This window comes from Cydia amplana, chromosome 4 (genome assembly GCF_948474715.1).
Source record: "Cydia amplana chromosome 4, ilCydAmpl1.1, whole genome shotgun sequence".
NCBI lineage: Eukaryota > Metazoa > Arthropoda > Insecta > Lepidoptera > Tortricidae > Cydia > Cydia amplana.
In genome coordinates, this window is record NC_086072.1 from 10,179,908 (window position 1) to 10,201,244 (window position 21,337).

General features: G+C 39.4%; 1 protein-coding gene across 1 annotated transcript in view; it reads left to right on the forward strand.

Moving 5' to 3' along the window:
* Nucleotides 1–1,021: 1,021 nt before the first annotated feature.
* LOC134663234 (zinc finger protein 423 homolog) overlaps nucleotides 1,022–21,337 on the forward strand; it is a 110,979-nt gene continuing 90,663 nt past the window's right edge. The window contains exons 1-2 of the mRNA XM_063519629.1: nucleotides 1,022–1,403; nucleotides 9,270–9,314. Coding sequence (XP_063375699.1) covers nucleotides 1,367–1,403; nucleotides 9,270–9,314 — 82 coding nt within the window. The 5' untranslated portion in view covers nucleotides 1,022–1,366. The remainder of the gene's footprint in view (nucleotides 1,404–9,269; nucleotides 9,315–21,337) is intronic.

The following is a 21,337-nucleotide window of genomic DNA, read 5'->3' on the forward strand; positions in this document are numbered from 1 at the left end:
GATAACAAATAAAGAGAAAGAAAGTTTTAGAAAGAAATCGGCCTGTGACGGCTGAGCAATTAAAATAGTATTCAATTCATTTCCATATTAGGTAATATACATAAGAAAGTTTTTTATACCTTACCTAGTACACACATAAAATATTTGCAACTTTGTGTTTAGCTGCTGTGTTTGTTACCTACACTTTAATTACAATTTGATTTCCAGTTAATTTATGTATCTAAAAGCCTTTTGACACTGCTTTTGATACGCTTCAAAAAGGGATTCCTATGGCGGATTCTCTTAAGGAAGGGGGCGAAGAACGACATTATTATTGCCAGTTACCCAACAAAACTCTCTGGTAAACCATCATAAACCTGACCCCTGATTACGCATAATTGTTTAGGATCTCGAAGTCAAACTAACAGTGGTATTTGAAGCGTTTCCCTCGAAATACGATGGGAATGAGAGCCCAGTCGGATGCATTTACATTACTCGTATCATCGACTTGCTTCGCCCTGCCTATATACAGTGCCTACGCATCTCCCTAGGGATGCGAGTGAGATATGGCTTACTAGAGCGCTAATAACAATATCTAAACATATTTTAAAGTTTAGGTTATTTAAATTAATAAATATTTGTAGTTTCTTACCATACAAATATTCAGTCACTTCATATTTCCATATCAACTAATTTAGATGATATGGAAATATAATAAATAGTCTAACAATGATTTCATTGTTAGACTAATTGGATATACGAAGAAAATTTACCTACATTTTAATAACAGCTTTTTTGACGAGGCGCAAACAGAACCACATAGGTAGGTACATATTACATATAGGTAGACAAAAGAAAAGTTGACATTTATTATCTTAAGGTGTTTACCTACACCTTGAGCTGATATTATGGACATGGTGGAAACCTGTAAACGAATATTACGTGAACATAGATATATCCCGGCATTTACCTATGTGGTTCTAGGATAACGTCATATTAGTTACCTATACCCTATACTGTTTGGGGATATTTTCCGTTCGCAGATTCGGTGTTGACATTTTCAGATTGGCGATTATGCTTCCCAAAGTTCTCTGAACGACCCGTAACAGCCTAAACCGAGTCTCGTAGGACTCAAATGTACGTAAAGCTTAATTTCTAGTCGCTCGGTGCTGTGGTGCAAACGCGAGTATGTATGCCCAACTCCAATCTCCGATGGAGCGCAGCTCAGAGCGCGAGCGTGACGTGACAGATCCGAATTGTTAATAAAGTGATGTATTAGCTCTGGGAATGCCTATATCACACATTACTTACATCACTTAGTCACTTCCGAATCTTACAGCTTATTGTTTTATTATCTACAGACAGCGGAGATGCGGAGGAAAATCAAATGGAGACATCCGATCGATGGGAAGCTGAAATGGCTGGTATGTATTATCTTTCTTCTTTTTTAATATCTAGTACGGAAAGTACTTAGGTATTACTGTACATTAGTTTATAAATAAGTAATCTGATGAGTTTCATTGAAAATAATTCTAGACGTTTGCTGATATAATCGTTGCGAAGCCCAATGAGGGGTAGCTTCTTAATATTCACGCAAAATAATGAAGATTGAGTGGGCTTTATTACTATATCTTCATTGAAATTCATAAGGTTCACTAAAACGAGGAGTCGGCGGTAGAGGTTCGGTCGTGAGTGAGCGACCGCCAGCGTGGGAGATGCGTTTTTACTGCGGTTTAATGCTCTTTTTACAACTTCGTCAAAGGGTGTGCTGCGGCGGCTAACGCGGCGCCTCCCGGTGCTTTACGACCTGTCCTCGCTTATCGCGCGCTCCTCACGATAAATCTCCACAGCGTTCTTCCGTGGACTTCAAATATTTACATGCTAATTCGTAGCCGATTCTGCACCCGAGATTATAAATAAATTGGCCGCGGTGGCCCATCGACGTTACCTCCACTTTATCTTTCATGACTTTAGGAGTTTTTAAAACAGTACTTACCATCCTGCGCAGTTGACATTGTAATTTTATGCCACCTAGATAATTTAGCTTTTATAGCGGTCGTAAGAAGCAGAATAACTTACAGCAACAAAATGTACTTATGTTATAGCTGGTAGGTATTTATTTACTTTTGCCTGTCGGGACGGTTGATTTCTGGAAGAGTTTATTACTGCGGAGGTGTTTCTCAATGCCCCCTATAAAGACGAAGCGGCCGAGACAATCGCGTAGTTTCTCATATGATTGATACTTTCTGCTTCCCTCGAGGCACCCTTACTACTTATTATTTTAGCGAATTAGCTATTGTTCCTATTTTATTGTAGGTTCTTTCAGTGCTTTCTAATGGCCGACGAGGTGGGCTCTTTGTTCTAACGAACAAATGGATAATGTTCAACACATAACGTAGGAGAATGAGCAATTTTTCCCAGTGAGTGGTTTGTCGCAGAGTCGTTGTTAGGCCAGCACTCGTGTTGCGAAAATGTATTCTCTACGGGGGCGAGGGGGGCGCGCGGAGGGGGCGCGCGGAGCCGAAGTTGGGCGCGCGGGCGCGCTCCCGAGGGACCCGCCCGCAGGGACCGCACTCGCGCACAATACATTTTCTCTTTATTCTTACATATTCCTGTTGTGTTATAATTCATTAAATTCGTGTGCAATGTTAAATGTCACGTTGGTTCTTGTTTATTTATACCGTGTTTTCTTCAGAAATTTGGCACAGTCTATCTATTAAAAACTCGATGAGAAAAAAATGGGCGACATAATTGGTAGCGAATTGTTATCAATTTCTGTAAAAACTTTTTTTGTAAATATGTAGTCGGTAAGTGTGCTTTTTTCCACCTGTTTTTATTAAAAATTAAAAAAACATGTCTATGGTTCACTTGTTTGTCAGAAATGACATTAAATAAGGTTGGCAACAATGTATTTCATACAATATTTCTTAAGTGGTCATTACACGACGTATCGTAAAAGTGCCAAAAAGATACTGCGTGTATGCACAAATACTTTTTTGGGGAATATTAGACTAAAGAGTTGTCTTGACAACGAGTCCTGTCAACGACAACCTGTGCACGAGCCTTTAAATGACAAATAAAAGTACGGGAGTAGAAAAAATACTATAAAGTTACATAAATTATCGTTTGCATATTTTTTCCTAAAATCTACCTACATATTTTCTAAACCTCGATTCCCACTATACCTGGCCTACCTACATATATTTGTAGCGTTAGGCGTCTAAAGTTCATACGAACCCACACGGCACCAAAGTACACAATTCGACAACTCCCCGCATATCTCAATCGCAGAATGCCAAACGTTTGTAAGTTATTCTGGAGCAAGTTAGCAGGACAATCCCAGCAATGTCGGTCGGGTCCTGGTCCGGCACGTGGGTAATTAAATGCCGATGTTCGATCGGCGGGTGCATGCGGAATGTGGGACCGACGCCGGCGGCGCCGCGTTGCGCGCCGCTTCGACACTGCCGAACATTCCTGCGAGCTCGTCACATCTAGCTGACCTGAATACCCCGATGATGAGAGTAAACGGGTAGGCAGGGAAGCACCCTTAACGCGCGCGCGAAACGAACACTGCCTATTTCAGAATCAAAATTGTTTATTGCACTCATATTAGTATACAGATCTTAAAAACTATTTAGTACAGTTCCACATGAACCCTGTATTTCAGCAGTTTATGCCCTTGGGGGTTTCGCTGTAACGTTAAAACTTACTCAGTCGCCGTAATTGAATGAGGTATGACTCGACGACTTGTCTTCATTGTCGGGAATTTAAATTAAAACCTATTAGTTTTTTAAAACTAGAAAACCCGTTACCCTTTTTTAGTTTTTTTTCTATAATGAGGAGTAATTGTTTTAATTTTTGTACTTGTTACCAAGGGTTATGAATAACATCACTCTGGGTCAAAGTACCCCACCAACTAACCGCGCTTTTTCGGAGAGCTTTATATTTCAGTATATTTACATAAGTAGGTAGTACAATATACTTAATATCAGGTAAGTAAACAATAATATTAAAAACATATTGGAAAAGAACGGAAAATATTCAACCTAGATCCGCCCCTGTTAGATCCCAGGTGGCGCGGCCGCAGCGTTTGGAATTATCACATAGTGGTGAGGGGGAAGCGACGCGCGGGGGGCGGCCGCCCGATACATTCGTCACAGGACCACCAGCCATTAGGCATTTAGATATTATCAGCCGCCAGCCGCCTGCCGCAGGCCGCAAGGGATGACCCGCGACCGGAGGCCGCGTTGTTTCACTGCTTACCACCTAATTGCTAATTACTGAAAGTGTTCAACGTTTACGCATGGGATTCCAGTTTAGGTTTTATTGCTAGGCGGCCCTGGCATCAACAGTGCCTTAATAAGAGCCCTCGCTATGTTATCCCGCCCCCCCCTGCGGCGGTCCCAGGTGGCAGTCTTCGGCCGCAGTTCCTTCTGTCCCGAGGGAATTCCTCAGACCCGTGCACACACACACATGCAAGCCTCACCACTACGGATATTGTTGCTCGTTACAATGATATCGGAGTTGGCAGACGGGAAAACCGATTCTATTTGCGCGGTGTTTAATCCTAATTCCGTTGTTTAGTTCCGGCTTTTCGTATTATTTGATAACGTCTGCTGATGACTGCGGATAGCTTTGCTTTATTTATATGCCAAGCTTAGGGTACCAAAACCAGTGAAGGTGCATACTAGAAGTTACATAACTTAAAACTAGAAAATATTGAAGAGTTAGACTAAGATAAGTCTGTAACGATTTTGATAGCGCACGCAGTGCAAGTGTTATTTTAATCGTTAATATGAAATTATGACATTTAAAATAACACTAGCACAATAACGGGTTTCTACGGTACCTAACATTACATATCTGCAAGCCCTTGTGTATTAAATGAATAATAATAAAATAATAATTCAGCCTTTATACGTCCCACTGCTGGGCACAGGCCTCCTCTCATGCGCGAGAGGGCTTGGGCTATAGTCCCCAATGCGGATTGTGGACTTATATTTATTAAATTAATGTAGATTTAAATAGATTGATGTAGATTGTAGAATAATGTTATTACCATATGAATAATAAAGTTGAGCGCGGTCTGTCAACTACTTTTTGATTTGTTCCTCTTAATAATGATATTTATTGCAAATTTTAATTTTTATTACAAAACACAGAAACATTGTAATCGAACAATGTCCGTGAACTACAAATTGAAGTGTTCATGAACTGGTGACACAACCCAACAACACACGTGACAGAAGCTCCACTAACTTGTAGGGGAAACTTTTTAATGACGTTCGACCGCTGGGCATCCAACTTTCCAGGCATTTCAATATTTTCTCTAAACTCATGCCTGCTATTCGATGACCTTTACATTATATGCAAATCAGAAACAAGAAAAACTAAAAGCGCAACTTTCATTTTCAACGAGTTGGCAGGAGTGCAAGTGCTCTGTGTAGAGTAACTAACCAGGTTTACCTACGTAGTCTCCGAGCGTGTGCCGTTATTTTTATTCGTGAAAAGTTTCCTCAGGAGAGGTATAGCGGCACCAGTCCATATCAGGTAGGTACGTCGGAATAACACCTTCAGCCTGAATGGCTGCGCGAAAGGTAGCGCGCCCCCAGGGGGCACTATGCTCAAGGCGGCAGAAAATTAACGGGCTCCCGCGGGAAATCTAGCGGCAGCCTTAGAGCTTTCCGACCGCCCGCCGCGCCCACTCCGCCGGGATATATTTAATATCTCCATCGTGACGAACTGTACACCTGGACTCTCCTCTCAACACATTAGATTAGATAACATACACATTATATGAGATAGTATTTTAACCATTTGAAAGTCAAACAATAGCAGTCAGTAGAGACCTCAAACGCACTACTGAGAATCAAAGGTGACCTCTGTAATCTCTGTTTTTAAATTTCAGATACATAACGATTGGTAGATTGGTCAAATTAATTGTCAACCATCAGGTTTTAGTAATAACCATAATAAAAGGAAAAAAAGTCTGACTGAAAAAAATTAAAGGAAGAATACAACCTAAGAGTTCGGGAAAGGCCGGGACGTGAGTTTATAATTAAATATTAATATAAATATTAAGTATACCTAGCCAAAGAGAAAGTTAATGTAGTGTCATATAGCTCGAAATAATAGCAGAGAAGCGGGATGAGTGGCGGTTACTCCACCGACAAGGGCTGGGGTCCATATATGATGATAAATCTGTTTTTATACCAATTGTCAGATCTCTCCATCAACGCGCTGAGACACCGGTCAAAGGAATCAAATGAAATCGACAATCAATTAATTTTACGAACATACTATACAATAGACAGGTATATGTAGTCACTCTGTAGATTAATTCCGTGCCGGCTCGGCACGCGGCGCGGGTCCCGTGCGGGTTACTAATTCACAAGACCCAATCGCGGCAATGAGCGGCGCCTGCGATCATTAATGTTGCACAGGCCCCTTGCCTGTCTTCTATTATCTTACACTATTCAGGCGCTACTAATGCTGCTATTGTTGTATTCGTATTTAATCGACCACGTTATTGTTATAATTAATAGAATTGAATTGATTTTGTAACATATTGCGTTTACGAGTTCAATATATTGTTCTTATACTAATGTTTATCCTGATCCTATTTAAAAATAGGTAGGTACCTAAAGACGTTTTGACGACTTACGGACTCTTTTTACCTTTCTTGTAGGTTACGTGTAGTGTAGGTATCCTGTTTTATTTTCAAGATTGTATTTTACTACCACTTTTTCGGCGTGATTGATAAAGGTACTAGGGTACTGGCGGACACACTGACACACACGGACAGGCACACATGGCAAAAGGGCGTTTTTTTTTTTCAAAGTTGTCCCCTACACTTTTTTTTCAAATTTGGGATTTTTATGTTATTTCTACTCAGAATCACGAGCTCTTTCAATCCTTATAGGAGAAAAAAAGTGTCCTAAGGTTTTTATTTCCATTCCGTCAACATTTTTCATAGACTTTGTATGGCGGTCGCGGAATGGAAAGATCGAAAAATGTATGGAAATTTTGGGACACTTTTTTCTCCTATTAGGATAGAAAGAGCTCGTGATTCTGAGTAGAAATAACATAAAAAATCCCAAATTTGAAAAAAAAAGTGTAGGGGACAACTTAAAAAAAAAAGCGGCCAAGTGCGAGTCGGACTCGCCCATGAAGGGTTCCGTATTTAGGCGATTTATGACGTATTAAAAAAGCGGCCAAGTGCGAGTCGGACTCGCCCATGAAGGGTTCCGTATTTAGGCGATTTATGACGTATAAACAAAAAACTAATTACTAGATCTTGTTCAAACCAATTTTCGGTGGAAGTTTACATGGTAATGTACATCGTATATTTTTTTTAGTTTTATCATTCTCTTATTTTAGAAGTTACAGGGGGGGGGGGGGACACACATTTTACCACTTTGGAAGTGTCTCTCGCGCAAACTATTCAGTTTAGAAAAAAATTATATTAGAAACCTCAATATCATTTTTGAAGACCTATCCATAGATACCCCACACGTATGGGTTTGATGAAAAAAAAATTTTGAGTTTCAATTCGAAGTATGGGGAACCCCAAAAAATTATTGTTTTTTTTCTATTTTTGTGTGAAAATCTTAATGCGGTTCATAGAATACATCTACTTACCAAGTTTCAACAGTATAGTTCTTATAGTTTCGGAGAAAAGTGGCTGTGACATACGGACGGACAGACAGACGGACAGACGGACAGACAGACAGACATGACGAATCTATAAGGGTTCCGTTTTTTGCCATTTGGCTACGGAACCCTAAAAACGCCCAAAAATATACCTAAGGGGCCTAAGGGTTTCTCATAGTTGTCTACGAATACACTACGTTTAAAACATGCGCGTTTATTTCCGCATCCTTATCCTGTGGTTTGAAAGCATAGTGTTAATAGTAGAGCGGCTGCATCACGGCGTTGGGTAACTGTCCCCCGGGCTCGCGGGCACGTTAGGCTTCCAAGAGTTATTACCTAATATCCACCTGCAATCTTACACCCTGGAAAGAGGCTTCAAGTTGTAGGCGTTCAACTGTACTGATGTTGACTTATAAACAGGTGCACAAGTAAACTTCGGTACCTAACTCAATGTTAGGTCGGCAGGCACTATGAGTTCGAATCTCAGTTAAGGCAGTGAATTGTTACTGCGCCTAATATCATTGACGTCGGAGACCGGTTACTAAACGAAGCTGCAAGCACGGCTTGCTAAGTGGTTAAAATTTAATGATGCGTTTCTAGTACATTTTTTAAAGTAACATTATTCATTAGGTATTTCTTGTGTTTATTCCAATCTGTCTGGTATGTATGATCTACTGATGTTCGAGATTCAAGGAAAAATGCTAGCGTATATCGGTAACCTCCATTTAAATGTTTCTAGGATTCGACATCGACGAGGGCTTAAAATGGGACCAAAGATTTCGGACAAGGAAGTTTTTCGGACAAAACTGAGAATTTTACACTAACCATCTATAAAGATTGAGGCACTTGGCTTGTTGGGGACCCGTTTTCAATTACAAAGAATTTATAATGAACAAAGTACATAGTTACCCATCCTAATGTTATTCTGTAATAAAGCGTAGGTAATTCTTTTTTTTTCACATGTAGATCGGTTTTCAAATATTATAACTCTGAAATATCAATTCCAGAAATTAATCCCGTATTCATAATCCCGTAAATAATTCAGAGTATTACCTTACCTTAGTCGGTATAAAGTTTTATGTGGCTGGTTGTTTCGAAATAAACGTAAACGTATATGCAGCCTATATACATACCTACATATTACAAATATTGGCAACAAATTCGAGGGGACGTCGAACTACTTAAATTGGACTAGAAAGTTTAAACTGGATCACCTATCCGAATTAGGAATTTAAAACAGTCGGAAAAGTGTCGGGAGCGTGCCGGAGTCGCAAGTGGATTAGAACCGCCGCAACCGCGACCGCGCCTCGGGGCTCCGGGCCACACACTCGACGACACAACGACACTGACCAAATAAAAAATGAAATTTCTCTTTTACATATTTACAGCTTTAAGAAGTACGGCTGGTACGAGTATCCCATGATGATGACGAGCATCAAGCGATGTTAAGCAAAATGAAAATGATGGCAAACTTATGTCGCTAATGATTTTAGTTTTTTCGTAATCATACCTAATTTAACAAATACCTTGGTCACATTTCACCTTCAAATTCGAATAATATCCCGAAAGAACAAATCATATTTACATATATACTTTCATCATTCATGAATAGAACATGTTATTTTTGTTTGTTACAGACGGAGTTGATATTAAATCAGAGGATGCGGACAGTATGGAATCAGGTATGTGGGTGCTTTAAGATTCTAATGTTAATAATTTAATAAAACAAATATCTGAAACAAAACGAAATTGGAAGTGAGGACAAATCTTAATTTATGTTGTCACTAGTGAAGTCTGTCCTTCTTAAATATGCATACTTATACTTAGTTCGTTTTATTGCATTAGAAAAAAGGTTAACAATCTTGACGTGTCTTTTTATTGAAAATTAAAAAAAAAAGTCACTGCAAATATGTAAAAATTATGAATCATATAAGATTATTTACATTCTTTTGCTTTCATTAGTAACTAATAGTTACTGATTTAAAAAAGCGTTTTTCAATTAAAAGACACATCAAGATCGCGTAGCCTTTTTCTAATGCTAAACTGGCCGCGAATCCGGGGCTTGGCATAAAAGAAATAAAACGTAACCCCATAAGTAAAAGAACTCGTTATTAATATTTGAATAGTGGAAAGTGTAAAGCGTGTTCAAGTGTAATGCGGGTGCTGGGACCAGCCGCACAGTTAACGCAGCCCAGGAGGGCCTTTGGCCAAGTCCCCGCTTCGCTATACAGTCGAAAAGATAAAATGAACATAAAGTTGAGGAGCAGATACCCTCGCTCAGAGGAATCGTAGTTTCTCTCCTGACAACACTAAACCGTCTACGACGTGAAACACGCAGTTTTCGCGCGCAAATTGCTACGCGTTTCGGTACTTTGCTTGCTACAGTTGAGTCGTCTTGGGCCGGCTTTAGGTGTTGCTTTGTTTATTTACTGAGGTATATCAGCATTATTATCACCTTGTTTATATTTAAACGATTATTGTTTTCAAAAAAATACTTATTAGCCAAGATAAAAATAGTTAGTGATTTCCTTAAGGAGCCTGTTTTATTTCCATCACACATAATTTATGTAAGTAGGTACATATTAATTGGTTCATTTCTCTGAAACACCGACTTACGCTGACGTTAAAAATATAATAATATGAGGTAAATAGGTATACTATATTTGTAAAAAGTCGAACGGTTTGTTCAAAAGTCTGATAAAAAGTTTATAATTCTATAGTAATTTACATAAGTAGCAACTCACTTATACCTAATAGAAATTATTAGATGAACAATTAGAAATTATCAATTTATAACATCGATTGTGCCTATCATTTATGAAAAAGGTACGTGCCAGGGATAAAATACTAGGTATTCTCATAGATAACATGATCAAGACCATGCTTATCCAATCCAATGCAATATCTATGCTGCTGCAAAATTGGTACTAACAATTATGAGGCACCTAATGGGCTGATGTATTTTAAGAGCTGATGCCAGCCTGATGGAAAACGTGGAGCTAAAATTGCATTGCGGGCGAACCTTTCTGAACTCACAATTAAAACGGACGAGCGGAATTGTGGACATCGTTCGTCACTTAGCGGGCCGGGGGCGGCTGTTCTACCTTCGATGTTGCCACTACTTGCTAATTCATATAACGATTTGTAAACGAAAGTAGTTGTTAGGAATGCTTTTTACACGCTTTTTATCAGCTTTCCTCGTTTTTGGTTGGCTTTGTAAACGAGACGGTTTTCCATGCGATTTATTTCAAACATGTAGTGCCCGGATTTTTGATGTCAATTACGAAACCTGAGGTGGATTATTTAAGGAACTAATAGACTTACCCAATAATATAAAAAATGAGTTGCATAGATTAACTCCTTGCTAAGATATGCTACGCCGTAGGCCGTAGCCAATAAATCTAGCCTGTAGCAAAAAAGTGAGTCACGCGCCCTGAAAGGTAGCTCCATGTACAGTCAGTACTATTACACTTGCCGCAATACCAACTGGCGACTGAGATCATAAAGCTATCTCCTTTACCCTTGTTAAGACCAACTAAGAAATGACATTATGACCTGACTCGCCACTTCGTTTTACGGCAAGTATAGTGCATACGTTCATACAATATACTCGTAGCATATATTATTTCATGAGATACTTACGTAATATGTAATTATATAAAAAGAAACACAGTGTTTGTAAAGATTTCAGATTATAATTATCCACCTAGCTGGTCTGTTGCCCTTAAACGGTCAGTAATGTTCCGCAGGCTAATGCTGAAAATAAAAATGTGCCCCAAGGGACCAATGGAGTACAAAAATTAAAGGCACGATTTACACAGATTGTATTTACCTTTACTTTGCGTGCAATGTTTATATATTAATACAATCTAATGTAACTAAAGAAAATTTTACATGAAACCCAAAAACCTGAATAAAAGTTTCATTTTGGGGTGAAATCTAGGGGAAAAATCGTGTCTTGTATCTTTCTCTTCTTTCTTCAATTTATCCAAACTATGAATGTCCCAGCAGTAGCTACAATTTCAGACATTCGATTCTAAAACCTAGTGTTATTAGGTTTGATCACAATGTCCGTATTGTCCGTTCTTGATCTCTGTGCCGCTTATTAGAAGATTATTCATCGTTGATATTGATATCGATCTAAAAGTTATAACCGGAGCTCTAAAGCCCATTGTCGGCCGAAATAAAGCGACAGCACGACTTTTGGCTTGAATAGTACCTAACACGACTCTGCAATCAGGTGCAGTTTAAAATGTGCATTTGCGATGGGACGGCGCGGGGCGCGGACTGGAATGCATTTTCAATAATTGAGGGTCAGACAGGGTGGTGGGGGCGTATTCAAATGCCGCCAAACTTTCCGATCATCACCGCTGACCGCGGTGTCACATGCCGGGCCCGGGCGCCCGCGGCTCGCGACATCTCACGACATTCACGACTAAGCATCTGGTTTGCGATTTTTCCTTCGCCTCCTTTTCTATTTATGGTTCCAGTGAAACCGAACCGGGATTGGTAAAGCTATTTAAAGAAAAGGTTAGAGAACTGAAGTTGTAGGTATATACCCCACCGCAAGGCATCCTATAATTGTCATGAACTGAATTGGAAATACTTACTTTCTGCTGTTGTTTTGCTATTTAACTAATTTCTCAACTAGTTCTTACCAACATTTTAACATTTCAGTCTTCTTTAAAATTAGATCATATGTTATGTTATCTAATTGTTATGTTTTATTTTCTATTTCAATAAGCGCTGGGGTTCCCTAAAATATTTAAATGTTTTTCTTATTGAATTTACAAAATTTCTCTTTGTTTCTTAAGTTTAAAACAACGTGCTCAGGTCCGCTTTCCTCTTAATTAAGTATTTTCTGATACGAGTCTTGTATTATCCTGTCTCCTGCCAGTCGCGAATCTGGTGAGAAGCTATTGGATTTTGGAACCAACACCGTGGCTGACATTAGAACTGAGAACGAGACAATTAGTAATTAAACTGTCCGACATTCACACCTCGTTGCATTTACTTAATTAGAACCTCAAATGCTTAAATGAGAAACTGAACTTCCTAAAGTCATTGGGAGTATGTACACAATAAAACGAATGCGTGAGTGTTATTGGACTTAATATTTTTTCAAATTTTGTAAAATGAAATATGTAGGTATAGTATTGTTTATTGAGTATCAATCAACCGCAAACTCACTATTAGGTAGGTACGGCTCTTCTGAGGTGAACTTTTCGCTTCGAACCTTAATCTTTCAAACAAAGGCCATTGTCTCTATTATCGCAAAACCGCCTGCTCTCGACTTAGCACGTGCCAGTACAACATTGATATTGAAAAACAACCGGTATCGTCATAGTATTAAGGTTCAAATTTAATGTCACTGATATTCTAGATATTACGTTTTGGTAGTGTAGGACGATAAACCGCCCCGAAGCGATACGGCGCTCATATTATTTTGATACTTAGTGTGGTGATCTTTAAAGTAACGATACTGTGAAATTAGCACCTCTGATGTGATGCCGACGTATAGTGACAATAAAAACACTGATAAGGCAAACGTGGAGCTTTGAAGCGTACAGCTTTTCTAACAAAACGTCACGTGTCAACGGTCAGAAGAAAGGATCTTATATTTACATTGTGACCTTAGATTTTGTTATATAACAAATATACAACGCTTTATCATACATAACCGGGTTTCATTTTTAAGACGATTGGAAGGCCCAATGCCCTTGAGCGTCAGGGCGGAGCTAAGCGCTCTGTACCCGCACCACCCGCTTACCCCGCTCGCTGCGATCGTACGTGAATTTTGTATCGCTGCACCGCCACGAGGTTCAAAGAATAAGATACAGCCCAGAGGCGTGCAGTTGGCGCTATACTCGTATACCTTGTTTGCAGCCGTGCGATTGCCAAGTCATTATATGTATTACAAATTAAAGATATATATTTGATACAGTTTTAACACCCCCTGGCACTGATTAAAATAACCGACTTAGTTTCACATTACATCTCAAAACTTTTTTGTAGTAGAAGCGTTGCGATACTTGCACCTTTTTACATGTAATGTTTTTGATGGGATCTCATCTCTTTTTGTAGGCAGTCCTTCTTTTCGGGTACTCATACTATGTATACACATATCATAAAGAAACACATATTCATTCATACTCACATCGTACATCGTAGTGTACCTTTACTTTACTACCTACTATTTGTAGGAACTGCAACAGTAACTTTGTAATAGCAAATATTTATATGGGATTACAAACTTACTTATGCAGTTCTTAGATCTTTAAAACGTGACTGATATTGCAATATTTTTAGGTTTTAAAATTAAATTTAATAACTACTTATGTTTAAAATTTGAAGCTTGTGGATATACTAGAAGTACCTTAGAATTATGATGATCGTAGGTGAGTGAGTGAGTGAGTGAGTGTGTCAGTGTCGAAAATAAGGAACTTTGACGTACAATAATTCTTAAACTACTAGTTCAAATTGAATGTTTTTGAGGATATATCTTAAGCATGTTTAGCCCTATATATTACTGAAAATTCAGGGTTTTAGCTTCAGCCAGCGCAAAATTACAGGACGTTGAAAATGGCCTGAATCGCTTCGAGAAAAGGATGGTACGGCCGTGCCTCTTTTTTTGCTCGACTTGGCGGGGGCACTGCCGTGCCCCCAGATTTACTTAATAAACTAACATCATTTTAATGGGTAACAATCCTAAAAATGTAATGGTTTCTGAATCAAACTATATAGTATATACCTACAACATAAATTGCCAATGTTGATCAATTTTTTTTAGAAATTTAACTTTATAAAAAAACGTTAAATTTTAATGGCAATATGTCGGCGCATGTTCGAAAACATTTTTTATATATTTCAAATGAAGCTTTCTCAAACATAAGTGGAAATATTGTCATTACGTTCGTAATAATAGGCTGCGAAACACCGTGTTGCGCGCGCTAAAGCGCGTCACAACCAAATCAACATTCTGCAGTTATTTAATCTTTGGCCACAATAACTCCAATTTTATTGCACCTCGGCTCAGAACAAGCATGCAGAATACAAGGAAGGCACGGAGCGACAAGCGACACAGCCTCCTCGTCTCAAAGCTAGCACACGACTGCCGGCCACGCCTTTTTCGAGCTACATACGCACAAAATGTTGAAAAATATTCGATTTCTTAAAAAAAATATATTTATTAACATTATTCTACGTTGCATTTGTAGTATCTGTTAAAAAAATTATTCTAGTTTAAAAATAACTTTAATCGAATAAACCGTTTACTAGAAATAGGCAAAGTTAGTCGCAAAACGGCCTGTCGTAATGTTCCTTTTTTGGAAAAACTATAAGTCATAGGGAACAAGTCAAACGTTAGAAATGTTGTACATAAAACGTAAAATCATATATATTTTTTTCCTATTTTTTTGTTGAACCGTTAAGAAGATATAGACTCTAGAATGTTAGAGTTTTCGGCCAAAAACGGCGTCTAGCGCCTTAACACCACACTAAGTATCAAAATAATATGAGTGCCGTATCGCTTCGGGGCGGTCTATCGTCCTACACTACCAAAACGTAATATCTAGAATATCAGTGACATTAAATTTGAACCTTAATACTATGACGATACCGGTTGTTTTTCAATATGAATGTTGTACTGGCACGTGCTAAGTCGGGAGCAGGCGGTTTTGCGATAATAGACACAATGGCTTTTGTTTGAAAGATTAAGGTTCGAAGCGAAAAGTTCACCTCAGAAGAGCCGTACTATAACTGAGTTAACTAACCCAAATTAAAATCTATAATATAACATTCCTAAAATGTCTTATCTTATTTATGCGCCTACATTATGTTAGGGTTTTTTTTTAATATTAGGGTTATTCCAAAGTTAATCCTGGGGATTCGTAATAGGCATGTCATCATCTATTTCACTTTACAACGAAAAGAAGACAAACAAAACGAAGTTTTCCTCGGCTACATTTTCGGGGAGCGCACGTAGGCGCGCACCTCGCTGCCGCGCTCCCGCTGCGGCGATAAAATTTAAAATTCAAGGCCGCGTTAACGAACGGGCCTCGCGAAGAAATAGATATTCAAATGTGAAGAGATCCCATATTAACATTTATGGCAAGTTTGCGGAGACGAGACAAAGGCGAGGTGCCCGCGCCCCCGCGGAGTGCTGCGCCCGAGACCCGAGACCCGACAACACCATTATGCAGTCTATCTTGTAATTGGATACCAGCACGCCGCTTCGCCAACTTTCTTTTACACTCTCGAGGTCCATATTGAATGGAATTAATTTTAAACTAACTCTGAAATTTTGCGCAACATTTTCTTTTATAGTTTCTCAATTCCGCATAGTCAAAATTGAGACATTGTAAGATCATTTTACCGACTTAATTTCTAAGAGGCGTGTCTGAAGCAGATTTAAAGTTTTCTAAGACAGAATGAAAACAAAATCTTAAATGCGTTTTCCATAAAATTATTCACATCATTAATTTTCAGTCAGTTATTAACTAAAGTATAAAAGTTAAGTGAGAACAAAAGAATCGGACTATTGTCCTCACAGTAACCCCGTTCACAGCAAAGACAAATAGGCAAAAGTTTCGAAGAAAACAAATCAAAATCCCAATTTTGTTGGCTGCATTATTTATGTGATATTGCTTGGTGAACGTTGGCGTCCCCCTTTTCTTCTCTATGAATACGCGGTGAAGTAATCCACACTTTTCAAACTGTTTTTGCCAATACATAGTTAAAGTAAATAATGGCATCTTATACGATTATATATTAGAATATTATTTTAGAAAGGATTTTGACGTCTTCAATTCTAATGGTGGAATTATAGAGTAAGTACAACGGCATTATCCTCCGGCGAAGGTTGAAACGAAGTCGCACACACGTTTCTTATTAATATCGGGCGGTTGGAATGGCCGAAGACGTCCCCAGCGCCCGCTCGCTCCCAAATAAAATTGCCGCTATCTAAACAAAGAGCCCTAATTATTCGGCCGTGGCGGGCGGGGTCGCTCTCTTATGGGTGTTCTGGGGCCCATTTCGCTTCTCGTATAGGGCCCCGGGGACCAGCGGGCGCCGCCTAGCCAATCGCCGGATGGAGGAGCGAGCGATCCGCAACCTTTTTATATGCGATATCGGCGTTGGCGCCGGACCCTCCCCCCCCCTCACGCAATCCAGCGCCGGGAATTAAAACTTGGTAAGCGCACATCTGATTACCCGAAACACACATTACTCGGGATCGCCAATCTCGATAAGCCTCCCACAAATTTATTGGCGCCCACTGTGGCCGCGCCGAGTTTGTATGGACTAGGTCTCTAATCCATCGAATTCACTGCGTCTCATTCATTAACAGTATCAAATAATATACACGACTACCGTTCTACTTCCTTTTACCTTGGGACCAATCTAAATAATCTCGGCTATTCATATTTGATCACCATTTGAATATAAAGCGGCTGGTTGTAAGGGCTTGGGCGGTAGAATTCAATACTACTTTATTTTAATTTGCACCCGATTTTATTTTGAGACAATAAATTGGATATAAAGGGTTTCCGAGCGGTTTTTTTTACCTCCGGGCGCATTGTCTTTGCCCTACGCCTTTGCAGCGTGTTTATTGTATAGGAATTATGAAATAAAAAGGCGATATCGTGTGTCGGAGCGGCGGGCGCGGTGCGAGGCGTGGGCGACCGCGGGCCTCCGACACACGACACCCGCCGCTGCGGCTGCGCCACTCCGCCAGCCATTGTCTCGCTACCATTCACCATTCACCCTCACACACCGCCACCACCGGCTCATATTCGATTCCAATGTTTTAAGTATTCGATTGCCTTGCCAAAGGGTTCCTAAGAACCTATGTTTTGAGTTTTTGTTTTGAACTCTTTCACTCGGGCGCTCTGAAGGGTACGGTCATTGTTTTTATGGTGAATTGCGGCGTATGAATTTTCGGGCATTCATGTTCGCCACTTGGAGATTGTAGGAGGATAATATAGAACTGACGGTTTCGGGCGGCACTGGGATGCTCAAGGTGGTAAACAACCCGACCTCTAAAACACGTCTAATGAAATTCAATCTGAATTGAATTGAAACAGAACTTTCGGTTTCATACCTACGAGTGTGATGAAATTAGATGCCAGAATAAAAATTATGGAAATAGTTGTTTGCGATGTGATGAAGATATGCATATTTCAGATGTAGTGGTTCTCGGGGGCAGTGGGCCAATCTCGGTGCGGTCCCGGGTGGGCGGAGCGCTGCTGCCACTTCTGTCGTCTGCTCAATTAAACTTTAAGATTATATGCAGACCGTTGCGGATATGTCGCATTATTGCAGTTCGCGATTCTTAAACTTGCTTTGGAGGAGCGGGCTTGTTTTTGACATAATGTTCGCTGATTTTGCTACGTAAAACAATATTCAAACTTATTCTTTAACGTCAACTTCCAGTGGCTTTGAATAGCAAACTTTGATGACATGATGATTGACTAGATAAGAAGACAGCTCTGAATCCAGAACCAACTTTATAATGATATGGGCATATCACTGGTACCTACCCTAAAGCTACCAGGGGATGATTTCTGCAGGAGACAAACAGACGTATATTGGTGTAATTAAGAGTTATAGTGCATCTATTAGAAGATTTTTTCTGTATTACATATGTTTAGGTATAGAATAGAATAGAATAAAATTTATTCAGGACGCTTATACAACATTTTACAAAAACATGTCACAAAAAAGGTTTAAAACGTCGCTGAAAAGGTTTCCACTCAGCTTGGTGTCAAGGTATCTTATGTCTCTTATGAGTAGGTACCTTGACGCTGGTCTTCCGTGGAAACCCTTCCAAAAAAAAACGAAAGTTCGTATATCTAACTAAACCTATAAGAGATATAATAATATATTTATATTATGTGAGATCAGCCACTAAACATATGTATTAATATAAAATCTAATCGTAATTAGTCACATTTGCACAGCATTACCTTTATTAAGCTCTGGACAAACTATAAATTTGTTGTAGGTATAAATATGTGATGGTCGTCTCTTGTATGTTGCCATTTATGGGGATTTATAGGCACCATTTACAAAGTCTCAGAAGTTTTAGGAATATGGTTAAGAATATAGGAGGCAAAAAAATAATAAAATGATAAAAGCTAATGCTGGATAAACGGAATAAAAATGGAAAATGCTAGAAAATTACCGGAATCAGAAAATTCCGATTTGTTTTTATTCTAAGAATGAACGGAATTATAATAGGGGCATCAACAAAAATAAGGTGTTACACTTCTTGGAGATACCTATCTTTAAATTGTTTTCTAGTAAATGAAATTTCTATTGTCCGGTACCTAATAAAATTAATATTTCCATCCAATTAAAAAACATACTGTGATTCCAAAAGTCTCTTAATTTGTCAATTGCTGTTTTCTAGCTAAATTTACCGAAATGCTGCGAAGTTGTTCACGTATTCCGACAGATAGGAGTTGTCATGAAGGCGAAAGCAGTAATATCTCAAGACGCGCGGCGGACTCCGGGGAGCGCATCCAAACGCGACGCGGGAGAGCCTCTTTATCTATGCATGAATACTGCCGCGAGAACCACATCACATAATAGACCCGGCAATTGTTTGTTCTCGAACTTGCGGACCGGCCATGGAGTTAAATCGACAAGCACTAACCCCTCGGGAAGCTAGGATATTGCGTCGACACTTGACACAGATGCACTTAACTATGCATGGACAGAGATACCGGTCTCCCAAATCCGTGAGCTTGGCCAACTTTCTGATAGGTCAGTTCAAAATTTATCACGCGCTGTAAGAAGTTTTCAAATTAAGTAACATACTCGTAGTTCTTAAAGCTTGTAATATTGTAGGTTCGTAAGACTTTTTCACGACTACTCAATTTCGCCTACACTTTTGATGCCATGCGCGCTTCAAATCTGCCTTTAAAAATGATTTTTAAAAACAGTTATGCGGGAATGTAGTTTGAATAACTGATCGTAAAATTAGACCTTCGCTCCGTAATTCTAAACTAGCAGAGAAAACGTCATCAGTGGCGTGAAATCACGATGGGCATCGATTTTCACCTTGAACGATCACTCGTTTGAATGCGGTGCGCCTTAGCTAATGTTTGATCAAGACCGTAACTGTTGCGATTGTTATTCGGCGAATGGCGGTTGAGTGGTCACAGCAGTGCGCGATGCCAGAGCAGCTTTAGAAAGAGTAGTCTAGTCTACTTTCAATCAAATTCGTATCGTCGAAGTTACAAGGACACACTTAGTCTTAACTAATCCATAAAATGGTAGAGACAAGTAGCAGTTGCGTCGGAGAATTCATTCAACATCGAACATAACGTTCCTAAACATTCGGAGAAAGATTACTGTTATTCGTTTTATACTGTGTTGGAGTAGTCAAAACAGTACGCGATGAGACTTCCAGTTCACAAAAAATCGACATCATAGCTGTCGCTCTCGCACCAAGCTTTTTCAACTGCAGAGAGACAAAGATCGAGCGAATAATGGGTTGTGGAATTTCAAGTAAGAAGACCAGATTGCGAGTAAGTAGCTAACGGGGCAGCAATAATACCGTCGCGGCGGGGTCGCCCAGGGAAAGCGGCGGCGTGGGAACATTGCGTGTCGTGCCGTGCTGTCCGCGCCCGCACCATCAACCATTGTCACTGAATTTCATTAAAAAACCTCTAATACTAACACCGACAAGTAATTGAGAGATAAACGCAATATTTATCAGCAATTCGATGCAAGGATAGTGGCGTGGCGGCGAGGTGTGGAGGCAAAGGCTGTGATTGCATCTGAAGCACCTTCATCTTTGCCGACTGCTACCGGACATCGTAAAATTCTCATCTCCGTCTTATTTGCACTAACGTGAACTGATTACAATCAGTCTGTATTAGCATCGAGGCTTACAAAAAAGGAACCGCGAAAGTCGTCGTCGTCTTATTAAATAATGTAAAAGTACGATAGTACAAAACTTTGTCGCGTTTATCTAAATGAAATACTTATAAAATAACCGCACTTCAGCGCACTCTGTTAACAGATGTATAAAAGCTGTCGTCGCCGGGTGGCTTACGTTAGGGTGGAGTTTTCCTCAGGCACGCTACGACATCTAGCGGTAAACTAAGGAATTAACTTACTAGCGAGGAGTCCTTTGAACACGGAAAAGTTTATTTTATTGATCCTAATGTAGGTGAATGGAAATGTGAGACCCAATATGAATAGCTGTATAAAGTAGGTAGAGGTTATTTCAGCTGAACTTTTCGGCTTGGGCTGGAGGTTCATCTGCTTAGCCCTAATATACCTACGTGTACATGCATTTGTAGGCCAATTCTAGTTTAACATATTCGATATGTTTTCAATATGATACTGATATATGATACATATATACTGATCTGTCAGTGTCAAATGTGACGTTTCTTCAACCAAAAATGTCACTTTTGAAACTGATAGATCAATACCATATTATATTCATATTGAACAAATATGATAGAGTCGAGGTTGATTTTGCTGGTTTAAAATTAGGTGGCGTAGTGCATATAGTTTGGTATGTAAAATAATACATTTTCGAAGAACCACATACTCCTCCTTCTCCTCCTCCCTCCTCATCTTCATCCTCCTTACCATACATAATCTCGGACACCTTGTTAAAAATAATAAAATACATATTTCAGGATTTTTAGTAAATCACCACCACCCTTTAAAATTAAGGAATGGA